This window comes from Podarcis tiliguerta (assembly GCF_965153285.1).
Source record: "Podarcis tiliguerta genome assembly, chromosome: 1".
NCBI lineage: Eukaryota > Metazoa > Chordata > Lepidosauria > Squamata > Lacertidae > Podarcis > Podarcis tiliguerta.
This window is the reverse complement of record NC_139534.1, coordinates 92,373,744-92,398,201: the sequence shown is the minus strand read 5'-3', so window position 1 is coordinate 92,398,201 and position 24,458 is coordinate 92,373,744. Positions and strand designations below refer to the sequence as shown.

Here is a 24,458-nt window from a genome sequence, read left to right as displayed (position 1 = left end):
TTAAGCCACAGGGGCTGAAATCCATAAGCATGGTAGTGCAGTAAAATAAAACAACAGGTTCTATATTAGGAAATCAGAGTCACGTGGCACTAAATCATAAAAGGAAAGTAGGCACGTAGAAATATGGTAAGGAAAGTTGGCTTAAAAAGAAGAAGGCTCATCCTTTCAAAGGATTTCATGGAACAGGAAACAGATTCCATGGAATAGGAAGCAGCCATTTGGATACAGTTACCTAGATTTTCAGGACAGATGAGCAGGAACAAACGCATTTACTGGGTACCCCATAAGGGAAAAGGAACAGTTTTTTCTTATAGCAATATCAATACTGATCTGCACCTGCAAATCTGAACATCCCGGGAACTAGAGCTGTGACCTTTTATCAGGTGAAACCTCAATGATTGGCAAAATTGGCAAAATCCCTGTAAGGATCTCAATGCTTTAGAAGCAGGGCTTATTAAAAAACCAATCATAGAATCTTATGTTAATAAGAGGTCTCTATTTCCTATGCAAATAAGGGTAATTTGAACAGAGCACTCTTAAAATGTTTAACTACTAGGCAGAACTAAGAGGGGGGGGGGGGAGACACACACATAATGGCTACTTGAAAGCCCATGAGTTAATCTGACAGAAATTAGGGCATTATTCCAGATCATTGATGTGTTGATGGGCAACAACCAACTTGGCAGAAAGAAGTGGGAGGGAAGTTAGGTTCTTGTTGCTATGGCAACAGACTAGAAATGCATGTGAGACATGCTATAGGCTGGCAGAGTTGGCTGCAGTAAAAAAAAAGGGGGGGGAGGGGTTGGATCTTTTTACCAATGGAAGCCAGAATGTCAGTCTAAGGGATTATGTGCATTATAGTTTTGCTCATTACAGGCCTAAACTTCAAGTTATACACACAAACTTGTGTTATAAAAGTCCAATAGCTGCTTTGGCTTTATCTACAGGAGGGGGATTTGCTTCAGAGATAATAGCAAAGGAAGAGGACTTGCCTGTTGCTTCTCTACTCTAAATACCCCCAATAAATCTTCCTTTATTATAATATTAATGACCGTGTCAGTATCTATGTTCCCTGTGCTATGAAGAAACTCTTGCAATCTCAGTCTCTGTGAGAGGTAAGCAAAGGTGAATATATATACAGTGGTACCTCGGGTTACATACGCTTCAGGTTACATACACTTCAGGTTACAGACTCCGCTAACCCAGAAATAGTGCTTCAGGTTAAGAACTTTGCTTCAGGATGAGAACAGAAATTGTGCGGCGGCAGCAGGAGGCCCCATTAGCTAAAGTGGTGCTTCAGGTTAAGAACAGTTTCAGGTTAAGAACGGATCTCCGGAACAAATGAAGTACTTAACCCGAGGTACCACTGTATATGAATTTTGGACATTGTTTCATTTAATTTTTACGAGTCAGAATGCTTATTCTGTTCCCATTTATTTTGACAATATTTGGGCAAATCCCAAATTCATGAGAAACAAAGAAATCAATTACTAACATATCGGAGCTAAAAAAGTGGGGTCAGAAGTTGAGGGCCCCACGCGTGGGGGGATGTCATTGGGACTCCGTGGGCCAGTTCTACCCTCTCCTGCTGATGTCTGCTGTAGCCCCCAACAACATCATGTGTACATTCATTTGAAGGGGCTCTGTGCTTGCCTTGAACCACATATACAAAACTAATCAGAAAAGAGCACCCCAAATGATCAAAGGGATGGAGCAACTCACCTATGAAGAAATTTTAGTTCAGAGAAAATGTGAGTAAGAGTTGCTATATGATACAAGTGTAGAAAAGAACCCTGGAAACTCTTGGTTACCCCATGGGATTTCACTTCCCGAGAGCCCAGGTTCACAGCTGTGGGGGCCCCTCCTAGACTACGCAGTAGCGAGAAGTGACTTTTGCCAACTTAACCAGCTGGTATGCCATCTCAACCCTATCAAGAGAAAGGACCTCACTTAGAATGTGGGTTGTGAAACCCTTGCAGCTCCTTTAATTCCTACATATCCATTTCCTATGCTTTGAAAATCCAAATAGAACTACATTGATTGCATGGCGAATCGTCGGAACTGTGGGAGAGCAGCTGAACCATAGGCCATCTAGTGGGGCATCTGTGGGTCATCTAGTCCAGCCCCCTGTAATGCGGGAATCTTTTGCCCCATGGGTAGTTGGAAGAGAGCACCACATGCGAGGTGGGGTGTTAATTAAGAGAGACACAAGGGGTTCACAGTCCTCATTACACCAAGGTATGGGTGGGCCCTTCCTTAGTTGCTCTGGTTCCATCAAGACTCAACCATTGTAATGTGCTCTTTGTGGGGCTGCCTTTAAACATGGTCCAGAAACTTAAAATGCAGAACGTAAAATCCTTGCAGGTTTTGAAAGAAATAACTAAGGACGACATAATTTAGATCTGTGATTTCTCCCCCAAAGCCACACGGGTGCTTCATGCTTTCAAACTGCCACGTGTGTATACTCAGTATACATTCCTCCCCGGCTGTTCCTGCATGGAGGAAACGTATTACTTTATTTCAGAACTGGGCTTGGTGTCTGATACTGGCTTTTCCTTTCCCGTTGTTAGAAACCACCAATGTGTGTATTCATCTGAATGTTGGGTGAGGCCGACTTGGCCAGAGCGACGAAACTGCGTCTCTTTCCCCGGGTTGCTGGCGCAACAGGGGGTTGTTGGCGCGCGCGCTTCCAGCGCCCCTCTCGCGCCTCCCTCCAAAGGCGTAGAGAGGCCGCGACCACCCCCGAGAAGAAGCCCGCCATTTCCCACTCGGCGAGGCGGGTGGGAGCAGAGAGGGAGAAGGGCAATAAATAAACAACAGGCTGGATAAATATTCATGATGAGGCCGGTGATGTCACGATGAGAAGCCGGGCTCTGCCGTGTGGCCTCGCGAAAGCGCCATTTCCTGGAGGAGAAGAGGCGGAGAAGGAGCAGGAGGAAGGCGAGGAGGAGGAGGAGAAGGCGACTTGTTGAAGGAAGTCGCGGCGGCGGCAGAGCAGAAGCGGCGAGAGGGGGAGCTCCGAGCCCGGCCGAGGCGAGCGGCGCTTGCTCGCCTACTGAACTCCGCGTACCGCGCGAGGCCGGCAGGGGGGGAACTCCTCGGCTCGCGGATCTTGGATTACAAGCGCAGCGAGCGGAGGAGGAGGCGGGTCAGCCAGCCGGGAGCGAGCGCTGGTGCGGCTCCCCAATCTGCCGCCACCTCAGGCTCCCCTGCCTCGCTTGCCCTGCCAGGTCCCTCTCTCACGCACGCGCGCGTGTGGGAAGGAGAGACCCTCGACGCGGCGGGACCCCCAGCCCTGTTGCTGCTGGAGCGCATTCCCGAATTTGAGGGCATCGCTTTGGCTCTCCTCGCGGCTTCCCCTCCCTCCCTCCCGATCCCGCTCTCCCCACAACATCCCCAAACCGCCTCTCCTTCTCGTTCGCCTCCTCTCCCCCACCCCCGTTTCATTTCTTCCTTGGAAGCGAGCGGAGGCAACCCGGCGTGGAGGAGGATGACAAAGATGATGATGTGGAAGAGATGGAGATGAAGCAGACTATGCAGATCCGGGGACTCCTGTTGCTGCTGCCGGCACTATGGGCTCTCCTTCTGCGGGACGTCGCGGCTGTCACAGGTAAGGCGGAGAAGGCATGGCTGACCCCATGGACTTACTTGGCTGGTTGCTATTACTCTCCTCCCCGCGCTCCCTCTCCGGACTCGTTGGGGATACCTCTCCTCACCCCCCCAACTTTGTCCCTGTGGGAGCCCTTGCTCAGGTCTGACCTCTTGCGCGGATCTGCGGGTTTGGTCTAAAAATGCCCTCTTGATTTGATCCAGAAATGGGAATCCCTCCGCCTCGCGCGCGCCCACCCCCGTCCTTTGCTGGCTTGTTCGGGCGGTTCAACAGACAAACAAACAAAACCCCTCACGTTGACAGCTCACTTTTTTCTCCCGGAAGGGACTCCCGGGAAGAGTTAGGAACAAGAGCTGGCTGCCACTCTTAAGTACAGCGGCCATACATCCCAGTGTGTTGTGGAGCTGGTCTAAATCAGAGTTGCTGATCTGATCTGAAACAAGTTACAGAACTTAATTGGGGGGATGTGTCTCTTCCCCACCCCTTACTTTCTTTGTCGAGTATCCTTTATTTGGATTGTGTATTGTTATTATTTCATTTTCCACCTTGTTGTTGTGCACATCAATAGTATCTGCAGCAGAGTCAAGCTTGCAGTTCTTATATTTTCTGAATTTGACTCGCTTCCCCATGGCCCCTTGCTATCTGCAGAAAGCCAGCTCTTCCAAAGAGAATGAATGCAGTCTTGGAGCTGTCACGATTTCAGATCTCACACCCCTGTTGTGAAATATGATCTCTTCACCTAAGTGCCTTAAGCGCCTCATTACTTTTCCAGAGGTCCTGAGTGAGGGCACAGCAACACTTACTGGCCCCAAGGGGACTGCTCTGAGGCTGGCATATTTGGAGGTGGAGGGGAAAGTCAGAAAATCTCAGATTGGATTGACATTCATTTAAGCCGTATTTTGGCAGCTAATCTATGGAGTACATCTGTTTTGAAATATTCATGTCTTTAAAAGATCACTTGCTTTGACTGGCGTAATAATCACTGGAAATTTTGATCTTAGGGTTTGCTTATTGAGCAGGCACTTTAAATGTGTGTAAGGCTTTTGCCGCCTAATTAATAAAAATAACTTGTATTTGAATATTGACCTTGTTCTGTGTAACTTCTCCTTTTTCTGTGTAACTTGATCCCATGCATTCATCATTATAGCAAGATATCTGTGAGGTACACACACACACACACACACACACATGCCAGTGATACAAAAACTCTAGGAAACTTAAAATCCCCATGTGTGCTCATTGAGTATTCATTGTATTCATAGGGTATTTTGGGAATGCACAATGTTCTGTCTATTGTGACCCATTTGGTGATGGCATAAAAAGAGACATTCCTGTGAATGTTGCAATCGCAGAATATTTCCATTGCAGCAATATTTCCTCCTTTATTTAACATAACATAATCCTAAATACTCTTACTAGGGAGTAAGTCCTAGTGAGCCCAGTCAGAACTTACCAGTACTTCTGAGAAAACTGGAAGGATTCCAAACATTTATATTGAGAATTCATCTTCCTGTGGAATTGAACTAGCCTAAATAAAGCACTAATGAGTGAAACTGAATATGTGGCATGCTGTCACAAGGTGCAGTTTCTCAGTGTTGCTTGATAGGACGGGAGCCCACCTGTAGGTGAATCTGATGCTCTTGGCTGGGCTAGTTATTTGACTTCAGGTTTCTAGCTCCTGATCTGAAGACACAGCAAGGTACATTAACAGATCCAGGACACCTGCTGACTCCAACCTTGATAACTGTGACGATCTGTTTTCCCACTATTGTACTGGAATAGGAGTTACTTTTCCTGAATGATGTCTAGTGTCGTCGTGTTCTGTCTGGGCCATGAGCTGACAGTTTTAGGTGGGAGCTGTCAGGCATCAGTTTCCAGGCTTAGGTGCTTTGTGTGCTTGAAGGCTGGAGCCAATATAAATCAAAGTTGTCCATTGGCTGAGCAAGCATAAGTAGATGAGAGTAAAAAGACAACAGAGGCTAGGCTGGAAGACAAGCCTAATACACTGGCACCACATTGACAGTACCCTATGGTGCCATGTTTTCAGTTCCCTATGATATAAAGTTGACAGCATCATAACCAGGAACAAAACTGACCAGCATTATATAGAATTCTCAGCCAATCAGAGTCTGCAAATGCTCTTTAAAAATATGGAAAGGTGAGAAAAGTCTGTGGCAGGAGTGACTGGCCTGTGGCCCTCCATATGTTGTTGAACTACAACTCCCATCATCTTTAACTATTGGCCATGCTGACTAGGGCTGATGGGAGTTGGAGTTCAGTGACATCCAGAGAGCCACAGGTTAGTCCATTCCAAGTTCCAGGTTTGTTGTGGACCAGTTCAATCATTACAGCAGTCATCCAGAACCTGTAGGAAATGCTGCTGCTGCTGACTATGCATGGTGGCTATCATGCTGTACAATGTGCCCCTTTGCATGAAGAGCCTCCATGTCAGGAGCAAGATAGTCCAATGGTTCTAGCATGGAGCCCATATTCATTGACATAATAAACAGCTCCCATATGTTATGGTCATGATGTGGAGCCCCCAACTCTGAAGTCCCCTCTACAGTATACACAAAGGATCTGGGGCTCTGGTCTTGCACACTTGGCATCTGAGAGAAAAGATTGCTCTCCCATGCAGACATGTTTCTCCAGTTTCCCATTTTCTTCCCTTAAGAATGCATTTTGGATTCCTTTTCTGGCAGTAATCTGCATTCTCAGAGAATTAAAGTTAACAAGCCGCCGTGCAAAAGAACTTAGCAGCACTGGGTTGTTGTCAAGTTTAGATAGCATATCGTTTCTGTAGAGAAATAGATGTCTGTTCCCTAATTGTCTTGGGAACAGTGGATGATTAAAGGCAGAGACCCATAGGAACCAGGCCTGGCAAGCAAGTACAGCTCACAGGGTGTTCCCAGTGCTGCACTGTTTCCTGCTGAGTGTCTGTCAGGGGTGGTGGTGAAATGTAGAAGGTCTCTTTCCCAGTCATGCCATTTCCTCCTTTCATGACAAGACACACTTCGCAGTTCGGCAGGATTTTCTGCCCACATTGGACCCAAAAGGTGGAGCAGCTCAGCTAACTTCCCAGTCTGCCAAGTTGTCAGCTGAACTAACAGAGAAAGCAATCCTGGTTTGTGAGGAGTGTTTATTATGTTTCCTCCATAATATAATTGTATACAGTTACATAATTGTTGTCAATTCTCTAAGCAGCTGCCATCTGGCTAGGAAAGGTAGGTGGCTAAGAGCCACACTGCTTCTTGAGTCCAAATCTGTAAGAATTGCGAAGCTGCACCTCCTAATTGAGCAACATCTTTTGATTTCCATAATCATTACATTGTGAAGAGACGTTAATGACTAGGTTTTAATTATCTCTGTGCGTAAGAGCTTAATTAGGTAACAATCAGGGTTGGAAATTGGGAATATATGTGTGTGTGTGTGTGTGTGTGTGTGTGCATGTGTACACACTCAATATATATTAAAATTAATCCCTGCTCTTTCCAAACCTTCCTATCGCTTAACCATTCGCCCCTTTCCTTTCATCAAGCGCCAAAAGGAGACTAAAGCCAATTGGTCCCTTAAAAATTCCTGCTCTCTGCCCCAAATCCGTCCTTCTTGTACTTTGCCCAGTACACTCCTTCAAATGCGACTTGCACTGTGATTTCTTGGAACCACAGCTGAGGGTGGGGATGTAAATCTTAAGTTGGCTCCCAGATATATCAATGCTTGTGTGTTATTAACCCTGTTAGCCAAGTGCATTACTGAAAGCTGAGCAGTCTTGTTGCCACAGGGTGCTGCCTACATTTCATAAGACTGCTTGTCATGTCATGCGTGTGTATGTGGTGTGGCTATGCCGGGCTTGTTATATTCAGTTAGAGGGAGAGCTGAGAGGGAGGATGCTTTCTGGTACACATACTCACACACCATTTATGTCATTGTTGAATCAAATAATAAGGGGTTAGATCATGTTTCTTAGTGGCATGATTAATTCCTTAGCCCAACAACAACAAATGCTGCGTCTGAACATAAAGTATTATTTTGCCAGCTTCATCGCTCTTAGCAATTTCCACTAAGTTTATAGGAACAACAAAAGGGAGAAAAATTACAAGGGGTGCAGCATGGGAACCAGTGAATTAACAGGCTTTGTAATCCAATAAAAGTCCCAATAAAAGAACAACATGCTTTTCCCCTACAGAGGTTCTCTAGTAGGGAATAACATTACTGATGTTGTGCAGGTGGGCTGTACTAACCACAGTTGGGTCCCCTGACACTAGCTTCATGTTCCTACTCTTGCACAGTCAAAAAATCCCCTAATTACTTTGTCAGTCTCATGTAGCAGTATGAGCAACTGCTAGCATGCCATAGAAATATGAATGCAATTAAGTTGTATACGCAGGGGGATCCTATGGTCCTGGCACGCTGGGCACATCCTAGCGGGGCATCTTGGAAAGCCAGTGTCACGGCAGGACTAGTACTCCCTGAGGTGGTAAACCTGTGTCTGGGCACTTCAGACTGCTGTTGAGAGCTCACATAAATGAATGCGCCTTCATACAAAAATCCCACTTGACATAGGGTGCTTTCAGATGTGAGGTTGTTCAGGTACCATGAGTGGATTATTAGAAGCATAATATTATTATTTTTTAGCCTGTTGGATTTTCTGCAGAAAGGGTTGTTGTTGTTGTTGGGATACTGTTTAGTTATTTAGTCATGTCCGACTCTTCATGACCCCATGGACCAGAGCATGCCAGGCACTCCTGTCTTCCATTGCCTCCTGCAGTTTGGTCAAACTCATGCTGGTAGCTTCGAGAACACTGTCCAATCATCTCGTCCTCTGTCGTCCCCTTCCCCTTGTGCCCTCGATGTTTCCCAACATCAGGGTCTTTTCCATGGAGTCTTCTCTTCTCATGAGGTGGCCAAAGTATTGGAGCCTCAGCTTCAGGCTCTGTCCTTCCAGTGAGCACTCAGGGCTGATTTCCTTAAGAATGGAGAGGTTTGATCTTCTTGCAGTCCACGGGACTCTCAAGAGTCTCCTCCAGCACCATAATTCAAAAGCATCAATTCTTCAGCGATCAGCCGTCTTTATGGTCCAGCTCTCACTTCCATACATCACTACTGGGAAAACACATCTGGAACCACCCATAGAGAATTAGGTGTTGGAGAGCCTAACCTCCTCCCTCATGGGCTGGTTTTCTATATAGAGGAACATTCAGAATCTGAACTCTCCCCTGGGACCTGTAACTAGGTAATAGTTACAGCACTATGCTCAGTCTGTTGTAGGGTCAATAGCACAGCAATCCAACACACATCCAAAGCAGGGGTTGGGAAATGTTTTTGCCCACAGGGCTACCTTCATCTCTGTCCCTGCCCCTGCGGGCAGACTTTGACAGGTAGGTGGAGAAACCCACTTGTCAATCATCTGGTGTCACGATGTCAGCTGATAGTGCCCCACCCACTTGTCAAAGTCACTTATGCAGCTGTAGCTTTGTCAGGGGGCATGAGGAACATTACGCTGGGGGCCCACTCAGCTCTGGCACCAACCCTGTTCACTGTTTTTTAATGAGGAGCCTCACTTGTAGAGTACTGAGTGATGTAGTTTCTACCTTTGAAAGCTGTCCTACAGAGGAGAAAAAGATTAACTTTGTGCATCACCGCATTTCAGTTTTGTGTCCTATTGCACCTGATATGTTACTGCCAGGCAGTCTGGGGGTGACTCATGGTTAGCAGATGCACACGACAGTTCCCTTTACAAGGTTCTCCTTGAGGATTGCTACTTGAGTAAACAGAAGAAAGAGTGCTATCACCCACCTAGTTCCATTATGCATGGCTCAGCCTAGTTGCCCATTAGTGGCAATTCCTCTAATGTCAGTTTTTCGGAGGGTCACCTGTCAGGAAGGGAAATGTAACCACTGTGACGGTTACTCAACCCATCCACTGTAGGCAGTTGCATACTCTGCACTTTGGGTTTGTCTTGCTCCATGTGCCAAAGCTCTGATCCCATCAAGAAGAATATATCACAGATGTTTGGCCAGAAGAGACAATAGGCAGAGTGCGGTGTCTGGTGTTTGCTAACAAATGTGACAAAACCCTTCATTGCCTTTGCCTGTGCATCATCAGAGTTTTTCTGGGTTCTGCATAAAACATGCTACTTACTATGTGCTCCCATGTACAGGATACTCTTGCTATCAGCTGTTGAGTAAGGGAGGGTTGTTAAGCAGCTTCCCCATGTTGCAGGCTTGATGACATTCTGTGACTGTGGGTGTCTGGGTGCTTTGTGCATACACATTTCTTTCTTTCAGAGAGGGAGTTAGAGGAGGGGTGAAGGAAGCCTGTGTCCTAATTTGAGACATGATCTTATTCTCCCTGGTGACTCCATCTACCTTGCTTAACACTTTGGGGAACCTTATCCTTGCAGCCCAAGTTAGAGGGTTAGAGTTGAGGCTCTTGTTGAGAGTTCATGTCTGGGTCTTGAGATAGGTACCTGTTAGCAAGACTCCAGAAAAACAAGTGCTGTTCATGATAATTCATTTACTTTCATCGGACAGTTGGGTACTGTTGCTGGTGTACAGTGTTTGCTTCATGTGCAGTGTCTCTCCATCAACTTAAGCACCAATGACTCTCCACCTTTGGGTGTTCCTTGAAATCAGAATGATTCAGCCCCATTATGTGCATTTTGATATCTGAAATCTGTACTTTCCCTGCCTGGGGCTTTTATACCCTTGATGGGATGCCATGGTTGGCTGCAGAGGTGGTAGAAATTCGATCCTTGACTAAGCCTCTAAAGGCATTAAAAACAGCAACAACAACAAACAAACACCTCCCAGCATGTTACAGTACAGGAAAAGGCTACTCTGGGGAAGATCTAGTACTTGCTACTGCCAAAATCAACATGTTAAAACAGAGTGAACCATCACTGACTCTTATGCTGAAAATACTATTTATTTGTTTGCTGTGGGTTGTAAACAATGCTGCACACACAGAGTTCCACTCATGCATGGAACATCCACTTCCTCTCCCTGTGTGTCCCCAAAACCTGCTCCAGAGGCTCCTCCAATCCTCTGGAGCATATTTTGAGGGGGTGTGGGGGACTCTAGGGGAGAGCAGAAGCGGGGAAAGTTTTGTTGTATAAGTGGAAGCCTGTTGTGCAAGTAGAACAAAAGCACTGGATACAACCCTCTGCCTATTTATTTTTAATGGAATTTATATACTCGCCCCCTTTCCATTGGCATGCTGAAGCTGACAAATAAAGCCTGCACTGCACCAAGTAGTTACAGAAACTCAAGACAAAACTATTATAATAAAGATAAGACTATTATGATGAAAACCCATCAATAATTGGATAGGAAATTGACGGCTGGCACTTTCCTATTCTGCCAATGGTTAATACCTATAGCAGAGATGGTACAAAAGGCCTGGTCTTCTTCGGAAATTGGCAGCCACATTTTAATCCTCTACCTTGCAGCTTATTTACCATCTTGCTTATTTTCTTCCTTCCCACATATGCTCATCTTGTCCCCAAGCGTTCAAACAGCTTGCATCAGTGTTTGTGCAGCTAACGTATTCCATACATTTTTCTTATTGTGGACGCAATAGCTCTCTCCACCCACTCACTTAAACACATTTGAGAGCCCTGGAGCACATTCTGAATGCGTCGAACCCCTCCACCCCCACCCCAAAGGAAATCTGAGAAACGCCACCACCTGCAAATGAATTGGTGACACTCATCCAAATGGGGAATGAGATCAGAAATTTGGCACGGCCTCCTGGGTTTGGGGGTTGCCTGGCTACTGGTTGAAATAATCCCACACCACAACATTAAGAAGGAGAGGGAGAAAGTATGCTCTGTAAATGGTTAGTTTCCTTTCATGCCAAGGCTCTTCACCAGCCTTTTCTTCCGTAGTGTTTGCTAAACTGCTTGGGAGTTTTTGCAATAAAGAGAAAGTGCTTGCCGAACAACCCCCCCCCCTCCCTCTATGAATAACTTTCTAAAATGTCAGCTCTTTTCATAGGCGTAGATCAAAAGCCACAGTTTCCCAAAAGCGCATGAATATTACCTGGCAGCCAGAAATCCAGAGAGAATTTTGGGCGGAATTTGTGCTACTGTTCTGAGAATAGCACTTTCAAAAAGCATTGTCAGGGCACAGCTGCAGGGATGTCTTCTGCATCTGTATCTGCCACTGACAGGTTGCTACTGTATGGCTTTCACCCTGCTGATCTCCAAATTGGCATGTTGTTAATGAAGCCCTGCATGGATTTAACCTCCTCCATTATTCCCTAACTGGAATTTCAGTACTCTCATCCTATAATCATTCGGCAAATGTAATAAAGCTCTGATGAGGCGTTCAGGTGCCTGCATGTTCTGTTCTCTGGATGTATTGTTGCGCTGCGGACCACCAACCTTGGCTAATTTGCTGTATTCCCGACCTCCTCGCTCCCCTTTCGTGGGTGTGGAGAGGAGGGAGGTTGCTTTCTTCCAGGTACAAAGGCTACTGGAATGCCAATCAAACTGAAGGTGTCCCAGGGACAGCCTGTGAAGCTGAACTGCAGCCTCGAGGGAATGGAAGACCCAGAGATGCTGTGGATCAAGGATGGAGCTGTGGTGCAGAGCGTAGACCAGGTGTACATCCCGGTAGATGAAGAACACTGGATTGGGTTTCTCAGGTAGGACTGATGTACAGAACAAGGGCTTCCAAGTTACATTATTAATTACTATCATCATCTTCATTATCATTATCACCATCCTCACTACCACCTGCATTTTTTATCCTGTGACAGACCACTGGTCACTTAGTGAGCTTTGTGGTTGAATGGACATTTGAATCCTAGTCTCCCCAGTCCTAACTGTTGTACTCTATGGCACTTGGAGTCAGAGCTCAGTGCATTCCACATATTTGCTGTGCAAAACATGGGATTGGCTCCTTGGAATTCCACCCAAACCTTTTTTTTTTTTCTTGTTTAAAATCTCAGGTGTGTGCCTAAGACCTTTCCCCATTTTTGTAGTTGATAATAATACTAAGTATTTGAATAGTACCTCAAAGCGCTCAAATGCATTATCTAGTGTGATCCAAGCAGGAACTCTGTAAGTACACCAGTATTACTATCTCCCAGATTTCAGATAGGAAGCCTGAGGCTGAGAGAGTGCTTTTACTAAGGCCACCTACTGAGTTCATGGTGGAGGTGAGATCTGAACTGCAGACTTTCTGATTCATAGCTTGTAACCATTCTGCTGCAGCTACACCAACCCTCCAGTTGTGGAGGAAAGCATAAAGGCAAATGAGCAACAGTCTGGTAAAACAATCAGAAACCAGAGGTAGGCTGAACAAGGCTTTCATTGGTCAGAATGAGGTTTAGCTCTTTCCCCCACATTTTCTAATGGTTGTTTCCCAGCCTTGCTATCTTCATGACCATCTCCTATTTTATTCATCACCCCAATATAAAATTTTGGTGTGTGGGACCTTGGGAATGAAGGGAGGCAGAGAGGACTAGATTCCTCTCTAAGATTGGCCAGGAGGGCTGATTTCCCACAGGGGTGTTCAGGCAAAAGAAAGGCTGCTGTTGTAGTCAAGGTTAATTGATAAAGAAGAGGGGCAGGTGCAGTCCATTTGCTAAAACCCAGTGTTTTAAAAACTCAAATCGCATTGCATTGCTTTCTGTGCCTGGTGCAGAACTTTGCTGTTGAAGGAGGAGCTGAGCTGAGCCAAACCAAACCAGTTTGGTTTCCATCGTCTAATTTTTCACAGGTTTTCAAGATGGCTTACAAGATAAAAGCAAATAGTTGGGGGAAAAAATGTACACTGCAATCTGCTCAATGGGGCTTGGTCCAGAGTAGTCAGTAGCAGATGGCATGGTGGGGGAGCCCTCTTCAGATAACCTCTGGTTGGTCGCAGTGCTGCTGCTTGCCAGGAGGTAGAAGGGGAAGGGCAAGGATAGCATGGTACAAGCCTACCAGTGGGAACACCAGATTGGTTCAACTCACTAGTGCATTGGCACCACACCAGCCTCCTCCCCCACCAGCTTACCTCTCCACCTCCAGGTAAGCATCAGCAATGCAACCGGCCAACGATTAGGTGAGTGGCAGAGCCTCGCCATGTCATCAACTACTGTGAATGGTCATATATAGCAGGTGTGAGGAACCTGTGCCTCTCCACATGCTGTTGAATTACAACTCCCATCAGCCCCAACAAGCATATCCAATGGACAGGGATGATGGGAGCTAAAGTTCAGCAACATCTGGAAGGCCAGAGGTTCCCCGCACCTGATTATATAGCAGTAATGCAGTAAAAGAGGATGCACCATTAACCATTTCAATCCAGTCTAGGACATCTTGAGGTGTACTGGTGCCTGAAATGGCCAGCCCAACCTTTTCTCACTTTTGGTAGCTCCATTAGGCAGGAAGGCCCAGAGAGGCTATTAAGCTCCTTAGGGATGTAGGGAGTTGCCTTATATCATGGATATAATAGATCAAACCTTGGTCCATCTACATAAGTATTGCTTACACTGACTGGCAGCACCTGTCCAGGGTTTCAGGAAGAGGTCTTCTATCCCAGGGTCCTTCTGCAAAGCAAGTTCATTACCACAGAGTTACAGCCCTTCCCTCAATTCCCCTGTGTGGTTCTCTAAGACCAGCACTGGCAGCAGATGTTGTTTCCGCCACCAGTGATTGCATGTTCATGCTGTATCTGTCCTTCTGATACTGGGAGCTTTCCCCTTTTCTGGCCTAGCCTGAAGGCAAATGAGAGCAAGGAAAGCTTTATAGCCCCCCTTTCACCTTGTGTGTTCCAATGTGCTCTGCGGCAAAACTGGAGATGTACTTAAAAGTTTCCTTGCTCTCATTTATTCCCACCATGTCCCTTCCTTCTCTCCTGGTCTCTGACTAAAAAGAGATGCCCTAATTAAAATCAGACTTCTGAGACTAGATCGGAATCCTGTTGGGAGGGGAGAGGATGTGTCATACAAACCAAGTCTTAGTCATCCCCACAAGAGATGTTCCAGCACATTTACTCCATCATTTAGATCAAGCCAAGCATTCTGCATTTGGGCCAATTATCATAGGGTAAAATATTCAAGGGTAGTTTGCTTAGGATGTTGCGGCGGGACAGGTACAGCGGGTGGGCGGGGGGGGGGAGAGGGAAAGTGCCAGTCATCTTTCCAGATACTGGTTGCAAGTACAGTAATTACTGCAACAATTGCCAGGAGTATACAAAAATTACCTATTCCCAAATCCATCTCTCCGGAGGCCTTTTGAATTAAATAGTTACTTGAGAATCTTGGATTCCCAACAGAGCCCTTGAAATGAAAATGTGCTCCTGGAAACACTTGTTTTACAAGGAGCCGGGATGGGTGGGGAAAGGATATATTGCTGCATTACAGCATTGAAATAGCACCTCTGGCAGCCCTAATTAAATACCCTGTAGGCTGTTGCACTGATGTCTAATTTAGCAAATTGATAGGCGGATCAGGAAAAGCTGAGAGTGGAGCTGCCGGTTGTCCCTTCCCAATCAGAATGACACTTGATCACTTGAGTTTCATATGGTCACCCTGTGATGATCTGCCACAGCTGGAATTGGTAGGGGCTGGACTGTCCTGTGGCTATCGCAAGCTGAAGCCGTACAAAGCTGTCTTCAGTCTGATATAAATTGACATAAGTGTCTGAACTTGAGGAGCTGTGGACAGAATTTCTCCCTTGGTTCATGGTTTAAAGCAACATTCTATGCATTCAGTTACTCTCTACCCTGCTTCCCACTTCGTAAGAAAAGATTAGTATGTGAAATATTTATTTAGGTTTATGCGGTGCTGAATAAGGCCAGAGATGAAGAGCTCCAGCTCTGAGTCATCACCTTGATGAGGGAATGTTTGCTCCTTCCCTTTCACTCTTGTCTAACCAACACATTTGCCTTCTCCGCATGTTTTTAGACTCCAGTCTCAGGGTTAGAGCGGCTTGGCAGACTCTTTTTTCCAAGATGAGGACAGTTAGACTTCCTGGAACCAGGGAGTTAGCTAAGTCACGTTCTGCAAACAGGAATTGCATGGCACTTGGCTAATTAATTCGTGCAGTATTTCAAGATAAGCACTTATTTCTCCCGTGTGAGTGCTAAAGATTCCTTCACTGTTTTGAAAAGGGTAGCCTCTCCTCCAATCTCTGTCTCAGTCTCCAAAATCATATGTCTCTGGTGAAAGGGCTGTAGCTCAGTGATGGAGTATTGCTTGCAAGTTCGCCAGCATCTCCAGGTAAGGCTGGGGAAGGCCCATCTTTGAAATCCTGCCAATCAATTTGGACCAGGGAGCGCCCTCCATGTCTTCCATCAGCTCCAGCCAGCATGGCTAGTGATCAGGGGTGATGGGAGTTGTAGCCCCAACAATATATGGAGAGTAGAGGACTAGAGGGACCAATATTCTTCCTCAGTACAAGACAGCTTCCTGTGTTCCTGACCTATTTTCTGTCACTTGTGGTATGGCATATGCTTTGCACTGATTGGCTAATCTTCTCTAAAGAGCTCCTTCTGCTTCGTGGTAGCCACACAAATAGGTGGAAGCCTCACCACATGGTTTATTGCTTTCCCTGCATATTCAGGCTGGATGCAGCCATGGGCCACTGTAAGGCCACAATTTAACATGTTCTCTGGAATCCTGGAAAACAAGTGCTTCTCAGGATATGGCAAACTGCATTCCTTTTGCAGAGCCAAAACCCAGCGGTGACACTTGTGCTTTGCATTCAGCAAGTCCTGGGTTCATTTGCTGGCATCTGCAGCTGACATAAACCTGGGTTGCAGATGTGAGAAAAGCTTCTGTGTGAGGCTTTGGGCAATTGTTTGCAGTAATGGGCCAGATAGAGCCAGGGCCTTGTAGTTAGGACAGCTTTCTGTGATCACATGAGTACATGCTGAAGCTGGAGGGCTTTACTATTTCGGAAATGGCTCCAATGTTTGTAGATCACTGGATGGAATTGGAAGAGCTTGTGATGACAGCTGCTTGTTTATGCCACAGTGCCATTTACCATTCATCGCTCTCTCAACACTTTAGCTTGAAGTCTGTGGACCGGAAAGACTCTGGGAAGTACTGGTGCCAAGTGGAGACCAACGGGAAGAAAGAAGAATCACAGCAAGTGTGGCTCATTGTGGAAGGTAAGGGCCCTGTCACTGGCTCTTGCCCAAGGCAGGCATGCTGAGGACGCAATACTTGGCTGCATGTTGAAATTGTGGAAAGAGACCGCCTGGATGATGTTGGCTCATTTCCAGTGTCTGTGCTGCTATGACCAAAACAATTATGCTGTCGCAGCGACCATCTAAAGATCAGAAGAGAGTGGTAGCTGGTGTAGGGGACCTATCAAACAATTTTTGCTGGGTCTTTAGTTCTGCAAAATATTGAGTGCTTCCAACATTATGTCTGCCAACTTTCATTTGAAAGCATGCCCAAGAAACAGCTAGAATTAGCATCTTCGTAATGTTTTAATGGTGAGTGTGATGTCAGATAGGTTAACTATAGAATGAGGGCTCCAGAGAGCCTACCAAAATATGTGTCTGATCCTTCAGATCATATGAGAATCCATGTCTTCCATTTTCTGGCTTCTCCATATGCATGTTTAGATAAAGTCAGACCCTGGGGCTCAGCCTTGCAATTGGCTACTGTGGAGCATGAATCTGCATTAGGTTACGGGCTAGTCAGATGAGTAAAAAGCAGGAAAGATAGTCAGAGACAGGTACTGGATCAGGCAAAACAAAAGTAGAAAACCGACAACCCCACAGGGTTAGAGGTAATGGACATGGTCAAAGAGAGAGACCAGAGTCTAGTACCAGATTGGGCAGAACTAAAGTACCAGAAGCAGAGACATAATTGGAAGGTGCCTTGGAGGTTAGGTACCACAGGAGGCAAGCCTCAGGCACCTCAGATTAAGGGGCTGGCTTGGAAATATATACTTTTTATAAGGTTGGGTATGTCTCTATTGGCTTTTCAGGTCAGCTGACCACCTTCAGACTACAGCAGGCATCCCCAAACTTGGCCCTCCAGATGTTTTGGGACTACAACTCCCATCATCCCCAGCTAACAGGACCAATGGTCAGGGATTATGGGAATTGTGGTCCCAAAACATCTGGGGGGCCGGGTTTGGGGATGCCTGGACTACAGTGTCCCATGAAAGCAATGGGAACAGTACCTCAGCCTAGAAAGCAGCCTTCACTTATAGAGCCTAGCCTGCCTGGTTCAGAAATCAGAATGCTAGTGACGCAGGAGACCAGGTGCTAGAGGTCGGCTACTCTGGAAGTCCTGGTTTTAAATACCCCTTGGTGCCTTACAGAAAATGAATTTTTGATTAATATAGGGCTGCAGTGATTTTTCTAGGCTCATTGCTCAGGCCTTCAAATAACCCATGTTTCCAATGCCATGGAGAACCTCACGAGACAGCCATTGTTTACCCATGAGCCATGTTTTTAACTGTGCTAGAGAGGCATGTAGGGTTTCATCTGCCAGGTTTGCCCAGACTGACAGCATATTAGTTCTACATAGTATTCATTGTTATAATTTATTGCATTTAAATCCTACCTTTTCCTACAAGGAGCTCATGGCTCCCCCTCTCCTCATTTAATCCCCACCACAACCCCATGAGGTAGGTTAGGCTGAGATGCAGCGGTTGGCACAAGGTCACCCAAATGAGGGTTTAAACCCTGGTCTCCCAGGTCCTAGTCTGCATCACCCTGGCTCACACAGACTGCACGCAGAAACCTAGAGGATACACTGAACAGCACTCTGGCCTGGTATCAACATAAATATGTACCATTTAGAGTGGGTGGCTCCCTGCATTTGCAGCTGTACGTCCTTCCAGGGTTATGATGCTAGCAGACCTCATAAAGCTGCCAGCGTCAGATCTGCACGCTCTCTGGAAGGGAATCTGCAGCGGCTGCAGGCTATCTGCAGCAGAGTTACATCGTTGATGGAGTAGGCAGCGCTCTCCTGTCTGACTCACAGCTGAATCAGTCTCCCAGCATGGGCTCAGAATAGTGTGCTGCTTCAGGTATTTGTCTTTTTCCATGAAGAACTTCATATTTCCGAGTCATTTGAGGTTTCATAGTGGTTTGTTTTTAAGAAGAAGGGATGTAATCTCCCGTGGCAGTTGTTGCCTGGATGTAATGCAGAGGTGTATGTTTAGACTTTGTCTGCCACGCTGGAGAGAAAGGAGGTGCCTGTTACTCCCAAGCCAGGAGTGCATAATACATCCTTTCTTTGTCCTCAGGGGTGTGCCTTTGCCACAACCATTAGGTGGAATGGGCCCTTCTGTTTTGCAATTTCTATACTGGAGCTTGACAGCAAATTATTGACCCTTTACTAGCCAAGCTACCAGGAAGCGCAGCTCAATTCTATGTTAAATATTTGCTTGGAGATAAAGATAAGTGTCATTGATGGAGGTAAATTTCTATCAGGGTCGGAGAGTACGATAAGACTGCAATTAACCGTCTGAAGGTGGAACAATTACTTGTTATTCTGTATATACAGTAACTGAGCTGCTGTTACTGGGCCACACTCTTTTTGTGGCTCTATAAATACAAAAAAATATAAATAAAGGTATCTTCAGATTTGTGGCAGCAGGAGGATAATGGATGATCAGGATATGTGCTTGTGCAGTGTGGATAAGAATGGGTGTATGAGAAAGAGAATGACTGGGCGATTGAGGAGAGATGCATCTGTGGAGTGTCGCCCACTGAAACTGATTCCATGGTACATGTTTTAATCTTTAAGGTACCAAAAGATTCTGTAACAGAACATTTGATGAGCATGAGTTCAAATTGTTGCTTAGTGCAAGGGCAGGGCATCCCTTTCAACCCAAGAACTGTGTTCCTTTGTGAACTATCATCCAGAGGCCACATGCCAGTAGTGCCCAATTTAGGCAAGGCCAAATGCACAATCACACACATCTGCCAATCCACTGTACACTCCATTTAGCCACGCATATACATGCACATCCCATTCACACTCAGCCATCCATTTCTGCCACTCACCCTTCCTCTTTCTTTCTTTCTTTCTCTCTCTCTCTCTCTCTGTCTGCCACTCCATTTTCATTCTCTGCCCCTTTCTCCTCTCCATCATCCATTCATTCTCTTTCTCAGGCATCCCTTCTTATTCACACACCAGAAACATATACCCCATTTATCCATTATCCTCTCTCATTCTCTCTCTCTCTCTCACCCACCCACACCCATGCATAACTGGATTTTTCAAGTTTTTCAGCTTGAGGATTGTTGTTTTACAAAAGAGCAAGTGATCTTTCTTCAGTCACCTCCTATTATCTGAAAAGAAAGGAGCTTCAGATCTAAAGGGGATGCTATACTATCAGGCATGGTGAATCAGTCTGCCTTGGGCAGCTGATCATGCATAGGGTGGGGTTGGGGTGCAGTATGAATTTTCTGCCTTAGGCATTAAAATATATTGAGCCATTTCTTCATGTAGCTTCACTTTCCATTGTAGATCTTTTTTCTACTGTGGGTTGTTGCTGTTTTTTGACGTGGTAAAGCCACCATGCAGCAGTTTCTTTCCTTGGGATCAAAAAGGCTGGAAGGTATTTGTGATGGGATGAAGAGCTGCTTGTGTGTAAATTGCAATCCCTCAGAGTTTGAACAGCTTCTCAAACCTCTGCCTGTGACGGAGCCCCTCCAGCATGGCTGCGTCAGTCGCTAGCAGAATCCGAAAGTGGCTGCTTTCGGAAACGTTTCCAACATAAAAGCTCCTTAACGGAAACACGTCTTCTGGACTCTCTGCGTGACAGTTTCCGCCGAGGAACGGGTGTTCCTATAGGAGGTCCTGAGACTTCCCCACTGTTTTCACTGGAAGCATCTCTGAGCCATTCCTCCGACTCTCCTTCCCTTGACGTTCCTGTTCGCCCCCTACTGGTTCCCTCTTCAGGTGTCAAGTCTCTCTCTACCTCAGAGAGCCTTGGCACCTCCTGTCCTGCCGATGGCAGTTCCCTGACATCCACCTCCCCTCCAGGGCCCCCTTCACCCCCTCCCGTCTCCTCCCCTACGGGTTGTGAGGAGGTAAAACCCCGGAAAGAACCTTCCTCATCGTCTGAAGTTTCGAACACCTTTCTCCACTCGTTGTGGTTCCTAGTCTCTCGGTACTCCTCGTCATCTGAGTCCGTTCCTTCTTCCAACTCCGACTCCGCGAATCCTTCCAGTTCCTCTTCCTCGTCTGTGGTGCCGAAATACTCCCTTCTAAACCTTGCTACCGGCTGTGGTTTCCGCGGGAATCTTTGGTGGAACGTTTCTGTTAAAACCTCGTCATTGACCTCCTCTGCAGTCACCCAGGTGTTTTCTGACTCCGGTTCCCCTTCCCACGCCACTAAATACTCCACCTGATTGCCCTTCCACCTGGAATCGAGGATTTCCGCTACATGGTTACTGCTTTCCCTCTCTTCCAAGACCGGTCCCCTGGTGTGCTCCTCTTCACCTCCCCCCTTGTACGGTGACAGTAATGACCTGTGGAACACTGGATGCAATTTCATGTGGTTGGGTAACCGGAGTTTGAAAGCCACTGGGTTGACCTGCTGAATGACCTCAAAGGGTCCCAATCTCTTGGGTCTTAATTTCTTACAACCCCCTTTGAACGGCAACCCTTGGGTGGACAACCACACCTGATCCCCCACCCTTATGGTTTCACCTTCCCTCCTGTTCTTGTCTGCCTGCTTCTTATATTGAGCCTTGGCCCTTTCTAAGTTGAGCTGAAGCTGACGATGGATCGCTTCCATCTCTTCTACAAAATGTTCGGCCGCTGGGACGCTCCATCTCTCGCCCCCCTCCCCCGGGAATGCCCTGGGGTGACACCCGTAATTGGCCAAAAAGGGGCTCATCCCTGTGGACACATGCTCCGCATTGTTGTAGGCAAATTCTGCCAGCGCCAGCTTTTCGACCCAATCATTCCCTCTGTCATTGACATAGCACCTCAGATATTGTTGGAGGATGCCATTTGCTCTTTCCGCCTGCCCGTTGGTTTCAGGATGCCGGGCCGTCGAAAAATTGACTTCCACGTGCAGCAAGCTCATGAGCTTCCTCCAGAACCTGGAAGTAAATTGTTTCCCGCGGTCCGAGACAACCCTCAAGGGGGCGCCATGCAGCCGGAAGACGTGTTCTACGAACAACTTCGCTGTTTCTTCCGCTGTGACTGCATGTGAACATGCTACAAAGTGGCACATCTTAGTTAACAGGTCCACTACTACCATGATGGCCGTCTTCCCTTTGGATTTGGGCAGATCCGTCATAAAATCTATTGATACCGCCTCCCAAGGCCGTTCTGGCGTGGGTAGTGGTTCCAATAACCCTGCCGGCGCCCTTCTTTCCCCCTTGGCCCTCTGGCATTGGTCACACCCTCTTACATACTCCTTTACATCTTCCCTCACCTTGGGCCACCAAAACTCCCTGGTGACCATCCACATGGTCTTGTGTTGTCCAAAATGTCCCGCCGTGGGACTATCATGCAACTGCTTGAGTACCCTCCCTCTCAATTCACCTTCTGGTATATACAGTGCCCCTTTGTAATACAATGCCCCATTTCTTTCTTCAAAACCCTCCGGGCTCTCACCCTCTCCCCTGAGGCCTCTGAGCTTATTTTGGGCATATTCGTCAGTTTCCGTTTCTTCTACCAGCTCTCGTCTCCCCACCAGCGCCGCCCCACACACCCAGCGGTCCTCAGGAATGACATGTCTTTCTTCGCTTGCCCCCTCCCCTTCCAAGTACTCTGGTTTGCGTGAGAGAGCGTCCGCCCTGACGTTCTCTGGGCCTGGTACATAACAAATCTCAAAGTGGAATTTGGAAAATTCCTGTGCCCATCTCACTTGCCGTTGGTTGAGTACTCGAGCTGTTCTCCAATACTCCAAATTCTTGTGGTCGGTGCACACTTGCACCTTGTGTTGTGCCCCAATCAATAAATGTCTCCACCTCCGGAACGCTTCGTGAATGGCAAGTAGTTCCCTGTCATACACCGTGTAGTTCCGCTCGGACTTATTCAGCTTCCTCGAGAAAAAGGCACACGGTCTCCACTCCGACGTATTTCTTCCCGGCTGAAGAAGCACAGCCCCCACCGCTCTGTCTGACGCGTCTGTCTCCACCCTCATGGGCTTCTGTAGGTCCACATGCAGAAGTTGTTCTTCCGAAGCGAAAGCCCTTTTCAGTTCTTCAAAAGCTCTCTCCGCCTCCGCCGTCCAAACAAATTTCTTCTTGCTACTGAGGCAGTCGGTGATGGGCGCCGTCAAGTGTGCAAAATTCTTGATGAACTTCCGATAAAAGTTCCCAAACCCCAGGAATCTTTGCACATCCTTCTTGGTTTTCGGTGTCTTCCATTCCAGCACCGCCTGGACCTTGCCTGGATCCATGGCCAATCCTTGGTCTGACAGGCGGTACCCCAGGAATTCCACCTCCTTGGCATGAAACTGGCACTTCTCCAGTTTCACCCACAGCTGATTGGCTTGCAGCCGGCCCAACACTTCTCTCACGTCCCTCACATGCTGCTCTTCATTTTCCGAATACACCAACACGTCATCCAAAAAGGCCACACAATTCTTGTAGAGCAACGGCCCCAGGACGTGGTTGATGAAAGCTTGAAAACATGCGGAGCCGGCTTGGAGACCGAAGGGCATTACGAGGTATTCAAATGCTCCCAAAGGGGTGAACATGGTGGTCTTCCATTCATCCCCCTTCCTTATTCGTATCAGATTATACGCCCCCCGCAGGTCCAGTTTTGTAAAAATCTTCCCCTTCCTCACCCTGGTCAGAATGTCATCAATTCGGGGCATAGGAAAGGCCAGGGGTTCCGACACGGCGTTTAGGGCCCTGAAATCCACTACAAGTCTCGGCTTATCTGTGTTTTTTTTGTCCACAAAAAACACTGGGCTGCCCCCCACCGCTCGGGACTCTCTGATGAAACCCCTCTTCAGGTTTTTGTCAATGAACTCCCTCAGCTCCTGCATCTCCCTGTCTGACATGGCGTACAGCTTGCCCACTGGGAGTTGAGCCCCCGGGAGTAGGTTGATTTGACAGTCAAAGGGTCTATGCGGCGGCAGATTGTCCGCTTCTCTTTCGCTGAATACGTTGCTCAGATCTGCATATTGCGGAGGCACCTCCCCTTGCTTCATTACCTCCATCCCAGCTAAGGTGATCTTGGCTCCCCCTGGATCCTTCCCCTGCTTGCAGTGTTCCAGGCAATGCGCCGACCCAAAGGAGACCACCCTCTGGTGCCATCCCACTAGAGGATCGTGAAGTGCCAGCCAGCTCATCCCCAAAATAATGGGAGCTCCTCCCAATGTGGCCACATTAAACGCTATCCTCTCGGTGTGTCTTGCCACCCTCATTATCATGGGAACTGTCTGTTGGTTCACTTCTCCTCCCAACAGCTCTCTGCCGTCAATCGTGGTTACCTGCAGGGGTTTACTTAAGGGGAGGGTTTGTATCTGGTGCTCAGCTGCGAACTCCTTACTCATGAAATTACAGGAGCTGCCTGAATCCAGCAGGGCCTTGATCTGTAGGGGGTGTCCATTTGGCAGCTCTAGCAACACCTCTATCACTAGAGCAGGCCTGGGAGGTTCTGGTGCGGGCACTCTCACTGCTTTTGAGCCTGGCTGCTGTGCCCCGACGGCAGCCAGGCGTTGGCTTTTACTTGCTCTGTGCTTTCCTCCTCCTCTCCCCCAACAGCTCCTGCCATGCCTTGCCATTCCTTTCTCCGTGGACAGACTCTGGCAAAGTGTCCTGGCTGTTGGCAGAGATAGCATTTTTTCCCGCCCTTTCCCTCTTTCTTCCGCCCTTCACCGATGTTTGAAACTGTGCGCGCACGCGCTGTTCCCACTTCCATCGGCTCTGCCGGCGGGAAAGGCTGCTCTGGAATGTCTGGA

At 47.3% G+C, this 24,458-nt stretch overlaps 1 protein-coding gene across 2 annotated transcripts in view; it reads left to right on the top strand.

The window, feature by feature from the left end:
- Nucleotides 1-2,592: 2,592 nt before the first annotated feature.
- TYRO3 (TYRO3 protein tyrosine kinase) overlaps nucleotides 2,593-24,458 on the top strand; it is a 67,499-nt gene continuing 45,633 nt past the window's right edge. Inside the window, exons 1-3 of one of the 2 annotated variants that reach the window (XM_083449880.1) lie at nucleotides 2,593-3,610; nucleotides 12,052-12,259; nucleotides 16,619-16,719. In XM_083449880.1, coding sequence (XP_083306006.1) covers nucleotides 3,517-3,610; nucleotides 12,052-12,259; nucleotides 16,619-16,719 — 403 coding nt within the window. In that variant the 5' untranslated portion in view covers nucleotides 2,593-3,516. The remainder of the gene's footprint in view (nucleotides 3,611-12,051; nucleotides 12,260-16,618; nucleotides 16,720-24,458) is intronic. The other variant, XM_083449881.1, reaches the window with a different exon arrangement.